Raw genomic sequence first — 9,578 nt, 5'->3', positions numbered from 1 at the left:
TTATCAACTCTACCTCTATTCCTCGTTCGAAACATGTTTGGAAAGTCAAAGTGTCTTTAAAAATTAAAATGTTTATGTGGTTTGTCCATAAACAAGTCATTCTAACTAAGGACAATTTGGCAAAACGCAACTGGACAGGATCTACAAGGTGTAGCTTCTGTGATCGTGATGAATCCATCAAACACCTCTTTCTTCACTGCCCATTGGCAAAAAAATTGTGGCGGTCGGTCCACATAGCATTTAATATCACTCCTCCGAATACTATCAACACGTTATTTGGGACGTGGCTAGATGGGATAGATTCAGAAACAGCAAGACATGTCTGTGTAGGAGTATGTGCTTTTATTATGGATTGTTTGGAACTGCAGAAACGATTTGTTGTTAACAGAACAACACATATTCATTTCTTGCAGGTTATTTTCCGGGCCACCGCATTGATCCGTATGTGGTCGCTACTTACTCCGACGGAGGCCAGGGAGCGTATGGTTACTGGATATATCCGATGGGAGACGGTAGCACGGGCTATCTTCAACCGATTTGGATGGCGGTCATGTAATAGGATAGGTGTGTAGTTTCCTATCTTATTTTTTGCCTGCCGGTTGCTATCCTGTTCTTTTGTTTATGTTCTATGTGAGTCATTCTCCTTTTTTGAGACATGAAGACTATTGTTGAACCTTTTGCTTACCAATAATATGGCTGTATGCATCGTTCTGATGCAGAGGCCGGGGAATAACCTCCTTTTCGGAAAAACAGTGAGGCTCACCAAAACCCTTCTACGATATTTGCATAAATAAATAATGGTTCCTGAAAGTTCCATGATTTTTTCAGTTAAGGCAGACAAACTAAAATTTTAAAATCATATTCGACATTGGTTTGTTTCAAAGATGCTGTCAAGTGGAAGGGGGTGAACAAAACTGATCAGGAATCAGATGTCAGGTTCAAAATTCATGGCCCTTTATCTGCTTTGAGCAAATTTGAAATGCATGCATTAAATGACGGAAGAGAGAGGGGCACGCTACAGGTTGATTTTGATAGAACTCAAGGTTGTGGTGCAAAAATGATTGAAGGCCTATATCTGAACCAGAAGTTGAAGATCAGACGGTTGACAATACCTTGGTACATCAGAAAACTTTATGGATAGTTCATACTCCCTTTTTTGCTTTATGAATACCTTGGGTTCTTTCTTTCCTTCTTGATAGAAAGAAGGGCCAACTGAGTTATATATAAGATGCCCAGCTTTCTTTCTTTATACTACACAGGTGTTCTTTTTTGTTATTAAAATCAGGCATATGTTGTCTAATTCATACTATCTTTTACTCCATCCGTTCCCAAATATAAGTCTTTCTAGAGATTCCAACAAGTGACTACATGCCGAGCAAAATGAGTGAATCTACACTCTAAAATATGTCTACATGCATCCGTATGTTATAGTCTATTTGAAATGTCTTAAAATACTTATATTTAGGAACGGAGGGAGTATATGAGTATAATGAAGCACAGATTACAGTCAATCCATACACAAGAAAATTATTCAGGCTAACTGCCACATCAAGGGGACAAATTACCTCTTCACATCATGTTTACAACTGGTTTCAACAACCCAAGCAAGGGATTTGCATATGAACAAGATACATCAGTATCATATACAGGTGATGACTAATTTGGTCTGTGGCCAATCATGACTAATTTGATCAAACCTACCAATTTGATGTATTGTAATTGATCAAACATGTTTACAACATACAAAGAGATCTTTTAGTGTCCGGAGTTTACAAGTGTACACTCTGGTAAGAGTCATCGTCACTGTCTCTCCAGAGAACCTGCTCGTCGATCTTGGAAAGGTTTTCATCATCAAGCAACTTCCAAGTCTGTATCGACTCGACTTCCGTCCATGATCTCTGCCCTTTCTTGAGCTGAGTATAAATTACCCGAGCTCTCCTCGGCCAATGAGGCCTTCCATAGGCATGGTAACCAAAGCCACCGCCATAACAGAACCATATGCCGTTAAGGTTGCCACAGAAATCATTAAGATGATCATGACCAAGAAAGACACCTTTCACATCTCCCATGGAGACGAGGGTGTCAAGGACACCAGAGTTAACTAATGAGCAAGCCACTGCTTCCTGATACTCACCCTTAAAATCTGTGTACCACAGCCCTCGGACTTCTGGATTTGGGATGTGGAAGAATGCTAATGCAGGGGCAGGCAAATTTTGCTGTCAAATAAAGGATATTGTCAAGTACCAGTTGTCAAAAAATATATATTACAAAGAGGAGTAGCCTTTTTTTATTTCAAACAATGCTGATAAACAACAGAAGTTGCTAATGAGTATGGTGCAAATCCCGTAATGTGAATGTGACATGGGAGATTAGCTCAAAGACTGGTAAAATATGAACAGAACAATAATCCAGCGGATTGATTACAAATATGTTCTTCAACATATAGCAGAAAAAGGCAAGGGGTAATAGACCAACAGACATGACATATTTATACTAGTTGTTAGGATCTCCATCCGCAATGGTGACACATTCCACACTGAGATGTTAGGTGCTGTGATCAAGCTAGTACCTGGAGTTTTTTTGAAGTAGCACTGAGCCAAGCAAGCTGAGATTCTTTTATCCATCCATAAGTTTTAATTCCATCTACTACTTCACGATCCCCACTATCGAGGAAGTAAAGGTTAAGCAGACTAGTATTGACCAACCCCGATCCAAATGGCCCATGTATGCCAACATGATAATTGCCAAACCCATGTACCAGAATGTGACATGGGAGATTAGCTCAAAGACTGGTAAAATATGAACAGAACAATAATCCAGCGGATTGATTACAAATATGTTCTTCAACATATAGCAGAAAAAGGCAAGGGGTAATAGACCAACAGACATGACATATTTATACTAGTTGTTAGGATCTCCATCCGCAATGGTGACACATTCCACACTGAGATGTTAGGTGCTGTGATCAAGCTAGTACCTGGAGTTTTTTTGAAGTAGTACTGAGCCAAGCAAGCTGAGATTCTTTTATCCATCCATAAGTTTTAATTCCATCTACTACTTCACGATCCCCACTATCGAGGAAGTAAAGGTTAAGCAGACTAGTATTGACCAACCCCGATCCAAATGGCCCATGTATGCCAACATGATAATTGCCAAACCCATGTACCAGAAAACCAGGAGGGTTTACTTGAGATACTGAGTAATCCATCAAAGACAAGAACATCATCAGTTCCTCTCGCGTCATTGTGGATTCCTGGTCGTGATTTCCTAATATGGCAGCCCATGGTACCTTGTACTCAATAGCAGGGCTAATTGCTCTGAGTAGTGATTCCGCTGCATCAGTTGCACTGCCCCCAAATATGTTATCCCCTGATTCAAAATTAAAGCAGAAGGATTAAATTTTAAGTTGTTCAGCCTTTTCTATGATTAAGAGAACTGGAAACAAGTAAATAATGTAGTAACTCAAAGTGGTACTCCCTCCGTCCCTAAATAGATGGCATATAAACTGAGTCAAAAAAATCAATGCTTTCTATGTTTGACCGGGCATAAATACAAAAATATGAAGATAAACGATACGAAATCAATATCAATATATCCAACATTACATATATATTCATACCCATAATGTATTTATTCATATGTAGTTGTTGATAATTTCTTCTATTTATTTGGTCAAACTTAGAAATAGTTGACTTTTTAACTGAATGTATACGCCATCTATTTGGGGACGAAGGGAGTATAATAGAACTTTTCAGAGAGGCGCTGATGGAAGAGAAAAGCAGTGGTTGCGGTTAATAACTACTCCCTCCGTCCCGAATTACTTGTCGCGGAAATGGATGTATTTTAGCAGCTACACCAAGAGATCAAAGACTGTTCAGTAGTCCAAACTCTCCTAACTCAACATGACAGAGAAATAACTGCTGGCTTTTGTTCACGCAGGATAATTCGTACTCTATTAATGCTAAGAGGGGAACGTTGCCCATGTTCATGTTGAATGTTGATCTGGTCCAAATTCTAAAAACAACTTCTTACAGTTTGGTGAGTTTGGTCTCTTTGCACCAATCACCCTACTGATGAAATCATGCATAAATGCCATCATCAGAACCAAGAGGACCGATGCGTGAATCCCTTGTGTACAAGAGCTAACCCGCCCAGATGTAGTTGTAGAAGCAGGATGTAAGCTTAGTACTCTGACATTAGCTCCATCCAGAGTGTTAAACCCCTAAGCATCAGTAACGATGGGTCCACATTGCTTGCAAAGTAAATCCCCACGGGGTTATACAAATGCCATCAGCAGGTCACGAGAGACAATCCATAACATCCGAGCATCGATGAGCTACAAGTAAATAGGCGATAAGAGTGTAATACATAGTGGAAAATTCCAGCCGCCACCTCCGAAATCTGAACGCAAACAGGAAGTATTCATGAAGTCAACTTACAAGATCCATCAAGCTGGTACTACATAGGGCACTAATTTGTCGTTGTATATCGCTGGTAGAAATGTTACAGGTAAACTAGCTACCTAATCGACTGGATCTAATTCCGTTGCAATGCTTCAAATGGCGAATCTGCAAGAGTCTCAACGGCCAGGGCAGACAGCGTGGGGTGGAGTCGCGATCACTGTAGCTAGGTAACCACCTAGCAGCAGCTGCCTGTGAGTAACAGGGGAAGCGAGGGGAGCAAACCAAAGCACGCACCGGTGAAGGCTATGAGGTCGGGCCTCTCCGCTTCGATGAGCCGGCGCAGGAAGCGCGTGGTGTTGCGGTCGGAGCAGCGCGCGCCGCCGACCTCCGGCGCCACGTCCCGGCAGCGCGTGGCGGCGCCGTTGCCGAAGTGCATGTCCGCCACCTGACAACGCCAGCGAGCAAGCAAGCAGGGGTCAGCGGGCAGCGAGGGGAAATCGGGCGAGCGAGCGAAGGTACGGACCTGGAGGATCTTGAAGGCGCCGTCATGGCGGAAGCGAAGGGGCAGGGGAGGGGACCTCTTGACGCGGGGCACGGCGGCGCCGGGGTCCAGCAGGGCGGAGAAGCGGAGGAGGACGAAGGAGAGGAGGCAGGGGACGAGGAGCGAGAGGAGACCGGACCAGCTCATCGGGCATCCCACTGTCAGTGCCGGACACAGCCCCGCACGACTCGCCGAAGACTCGTCGGTCGGTCAAACGGTCAAGCGGTTAGGCAAGAGCTGTAATGAACATTTACAATACCGAATATATGAAAATACAGGTTCATTATGACGAATCTAATGGCACTGATTTTGTATTGTAACTGTTGATAAATTGTCAATAAATTTTGTGATAAGGTTTACAAAGTTTGACCTTTTTTAAGAAAAATGCGCTATAATTCAGCGAGGAGGGAGCAACTAAGGTCGAAATGATCATCTTCACAAAAATAATATCAAACGATTATTGCACAGCAGTCAAGCACAACAAGCTTACAGATGATGGGAGAATACAGTTGCAGGATTTTCTGATGCTCACAGGCATCACGGGATAGGAAACAATCCATAGCTTCAAGCACTTCCAAGTTCTTAGTAATCTTTAGGATAAAAGAGGGTACTCCTTAGCACAGGGAGAACAATAACAGGAAATCATCTAGCGTTCAGGAAATCAACTCATACATTCGCGATACATCTCTTGAAAGGGCGCTCGGCACACGAAGCCAGGGCTGCAGTGAAAAGGACATGATATGTGGGCAGAATTTGGCCGTATCTGGCGCCTTCTCCAGTTCTTCAGGATCGGCGCTTGTCGCCGTGCTTCTTGCTCTTCTTCCGGCTGCCTTTGCCGTCAGAATCGGAATCAGACTCGGACTCAGATTCAGATCCAGAGGAGGAGGACGACGTGCTATCCCTACGGTGCCTTCTCTTCTTCTGCGTCGTCTTGCGTCGGCGCTTCTTCTTGTCCTCCGAGTCTGAGGAGCTGTAGCTTGAGCTGCCGCTCTCGGAAGAGTACTCGGAGCCGCTCCCCGATGATTCAGAGTCTGAGTCTGAGTCAGACACCGACGCGCGATGTTTCCTCTTGCTCTTTGACTTGCTCCTTGCCTTCCTTTTCTCAGACTTTTCCTTCTTCAGCTTTTCTCGCATCATCTTCCTTTCCTCCTCCATCTCCTTCTCCAGATCAGGGTTCACAAACTGAGAGGGCGCCGGCAGCCACGCCTTCTTCAACCTGGGGTCCTTAAGCTGATCCGTCCTTGAGGGCCGCGATATGTAGACCCGTTCATTCTTGCACTCGTATGTCCAGTGCCCAGGCTGGAAGCACTTCTGACATTGGCCCCCAGCAGTTGCAGAAGCTGGTGCAGCATTTGGCCTCACACCCAGCCTCACAGCCTTCTCTGTACTCATCAGATACATCTGCCTCTTGGCTTCCTTCCTCTCCTGCCAGCGACTTGGTCCCTCTTCCTTCTGCCCATAGGCATTGACATTGCGAGCGGCAGCTTCCGCTGCACGTTCAGCTTGAGCCCTGCTCAATCCCTTTGCATTTGATAAGGCCTGTGCCTTTATTCTGTCGGCTGCAGCCTGAGAATCATTTCCAGACATCTTGATACACCCACGAAGAAAAGGTTATACAAGACCAGCAAATCTGAAAATTCTGCAAGGAAAACAAACTCTATCGGTTAGTAGTGAAGTGATGAGGCCATGACTTATCTCAAATTCACACAGGCAATCATGCAGAGACACAAATTCAGGCCTTTCACGCTATTCATTTACTGCATACAAGAACAACAACAAAGCCTTTAGTCCCAAACAAATTCATTTACTGCATAACCTAAGGAATTTCGTCACTTGGTAGGACAAGAAAATGCACACACACAGCGCTAACAAGATCTACAAAAAGACTCTGTTATAGAACTGCAACCAGTACTGATTAAAATTAACCAAGTCAACAAATCAAACACCAATAGGGTATGCATATCACAAATAAACCTCTCACATATATGAACTGAACAATCATAGTTCAGATTTATTTTCTTGCAACAAAGTAAATAAATATATATTCTACTAGGGTGCAAATTACATGACATCGGAACCTTCTAGCTAACACATTCAGAGCTACATCCAAGAAGAAACGGTTATACAGGACCAGTGATCTCAATATCCTGGAAGGAAACAAACTATATTGGTTACTACTAGCGTGACGAGGTCATCATCTTTCAGCTAAAGTAGACATAAACATTTGTCTGGCTAGCTAAAATTCACACAGGCAGTCATGAAACAAACACATTCAGACCATTTCGTTTACTGCAACGTTAACCTAAGGAACTTCGTCACTTGGGAGGGCAAGAAAACCACACTCATGGCGCTAACAAAATCTAAATAGAGACTCTGTTATAGAATAGCAACAAGTACTGCTTAAACATTAAACAAATCAACACCATCAGACACCAATATGTATGCATATCACAAAACACAAATAAACTTTGACGCATATGAACTGAGCAATAATAACAGAGATTTTTCTTCTTACAACTAAGTAAGTAAATAGATACTCTACTAGGAAGTGCAAATTACACGATACCAGAACCTTAAAATGTCATGTCAAACTAAAGAAATACAGTGGCAACTCAAAACTACCCATTAGCCAACAAGCTCATTCGTAGTTATATATACCAAAAGCAACACTTCTGCTTCAAAGGCCCTTCCATGCACATAACCTCGAACAGAACAGCCCATCTGCGTCACGACTCTACACAAACATAAGGACACAACCAAACAACAGACATCTATTTGGGTACATGTAAACTATAACCAGGGGCGGATCTGTACGGCGCACACCAGCCCAAGCGAAATTGGCGGAGGTCAGCGGGCTTTAATCCAACTAAGCACCGGATACCGGAGAACCAACCATACCTCGAAGACCAACGGCGGAGTCGCGGACGGAGCAGAGCGGGGGCAGGGTCGCGACTGCGCGGCGAGGTAGGACGGGAACGTCTACGGCGGCGGCGACGCGCGGCAGAGGCGAGGGGCTCGTCCGGGGGGTGGGGGAGGCGTCGGCGGCGAGGCCGCGGCAGCGCTAGGGCACGACGATGGAAGGAGGGGCGATTTTGTTTTGGAGCCGCGGCTCGGGTCGGGTTGGGGATTTTTAGGAGTCGGCGGACGGGGGAGGGAAGAAAGAAAGATACGGAGACGGTGAAGGAGAGAAAAGTCTACCGCGATCTGACGGTGGATCTAGGGTGTGTGTATTTTTATTTTTTATTTTTGCGGGGTGTATTTGAAATCGAAAAGAAAAACAAACAAATGTGGCGATATCTTCGAATATCCATTCTGAATCCGGGCTCATCTGCATCCGATTAAAAAAAATTCAAAAATAACACTACATAAATTTAAAAAATTGAAAAAAATTGTGTGAAAAATGATTTGATGCGTGAGTTCCGCTCTAAATTTCAGATCATTTGAAGATATGAGTAGGTCTCCGAAAAAAAAATGGATCAGAACAGTAGATGAATATTAAGCTGTTTCACGGATCCCAAATTTGCCTTTTTCATCGAGAGCTACTCATATATTCAAATAAGCTTAAATTTGCAGTGGACCTCACGCTCATAAGCATCTTCCATGCCAAAAAAAAGGATTTTTTTTAATTTATCTAATATTTTTTCTAGATTTACTGTTTGCCACAGGAACATATGAATTCGGGAGCCGAATAGCCGCACTCCGATATCTTCTCTTACTCTACTGTAAACTAAATTATTTGGACTTCAATATAAATATGACATCAGATTTGTAGGGCTAAAATTCTTACGCGCTCAAATAAGTCGGATCATGATTAAACCCATGACAATTAATCGTTGCACGCCTCTACCATGACAATTTTTTTATTGATTTTTTATGCTATATGGTAATTTTCATTGTAAGAACATGACAAATTTTATACACATGCATGGCAATTTTATCTCTTCGCATGGCAAATCTGTATTTAATTTCTAGCGTCTAGAATGTGAAGTCAGATTTTTAACATTTCTGAATTAGTTTCCAGAGTTTATAATCTTATTTTCAAAGAACTTTGCAATGCTTTTTTCAGGAAAAACTTTCGATCTATTCATATTCAATCATGTTAATATAACAACACTAGAAATAATAAACATTCTATCCAGATTCGTAAACCACCTAGCGACGACTACAAGCACTGAAGCGAGCGGAAGGCGCGCCGCTGCCATCGGCCCTCCCTCGCCGGAGCCAAGCACAACATGTTGTAGTAGACGGTTAAGAAGTCATCATGCTAAGGCCCCATAGGGCCAACGCACCAGAACAGCAATCGTCGCCGATAAAGACTGGCGTAGATCGGAAGGATCCAACCTGAAAACACATGAACATAGACGAACGACGACCAGATCCGAGCAAATCCACCAAAGATAGATCCACCAGAGACACGCCTCCACACGCCCACCGATAATGCTAGACGCACCACTAGAATGGGGACTAGGCGCGGAGACCTTTATTCTATCTTCAGAGAGCCGCAACGTCTCTCCTTCCTAAGCAAAACACAAACACTAACAAAACTCGAAGAAAGATCTAAAAATGGAGTCCTCCCACCAGCAAGGACCGGGATCCACTCTGCCCCCATGGCCTTAAGGCCATCGGAGACGAGG

The 9,578-nt window shown here is 43.4% G+C and overlaps 2 protein-coding genes across 3 annotated transcripts; both read right to left on the bottom strand.

Moving 5' to 3' along the window:
• Window positions 1-1,501: 1,501 nt before the first annotated feature.
• On the bottom strand, window positions 1,502-5,155 carry LOC123148675 (probable inactive purple acid phosphatase 28). 2 transcript variants are annotated; one of them, XM_044568173.1, is made up of 5 exons: window positions 4,927-5,155; window positions 4,698-4,848; window positions 3,163-3,369; window positions 2,570-2,754; window positions 1,502-2,216 (listed from the first exon to the last, which is right to left on the bottom strand). In XM_044568173.1, exons 1-5 carry the CDS (start codon window positions 5,089-5,091, stop codon window positions 1,770-1,772), a joined length of 1,155 nt encoding a protein of 384 aa, XP_044424108.1. In that variant the 5' UTR covers window positions 5,092-5,155; the 3' UTR covers window positions 1,502-1,769. The 2 variants fall into 2 exon arrangements, with proteins under 2 accessions (XP_044424108.1, XP_044424106.1); XM_044568171.1 differs by lacking the exon at window positions 2,570-2,754 and having other exon boundaries at window positions 2,978-3,369.
• A 204-nt stretch (window positions 5,156-5,359) lies between these two features.
• Window positions 5,360-8,117, bottom strand: LOC123148676 (zinc finger CCHC domain-containing protein 10). The gene is made up of 2 exons (XM_044568174.1): window positions 7,843-8,117; window positions 5,360-6,583 (listed from the first exon to the last, which is right to left on the bottom strand). The coding sequence occupies exon 2, from the start codon at window positions 6,529-6,531 to the stop codon at window positions 5,728-5,730; it is 804 nt and encodes a 267-aa protein (XP_044424109.1). The 5' UTR covers window positions 6,532-6,583; window positions 7,843-8,117; the 3' UTR covers window positions 5,360-5,727.
• Between the last annotated feature and the right edge of the window lie 1,461 nt (window positions 8,118-9,578).

Source organism: Triticum aestivum, chromosome 7A (assembly GCF_018294505.1).
Source record: "Triticum aestivum cultivar Chinese Spring chromosome 7A, IWGSC CS RefSeq v2.1, whole genome shotgun sequence".
In the NCBI taxonomy this organism is placed as follows: domain Eukaryota; kingdom Viridiplantae; phylum Streptophyta; class Magnoliopsida; order Poales; family Poaceae; genus Triticum; species Triticum aestivum.
The sequence above is the reverse complement of the archived record's forward strand: the minus strand, read 5'-3'. Positions and strand labels throughout refer to the sequence as shown.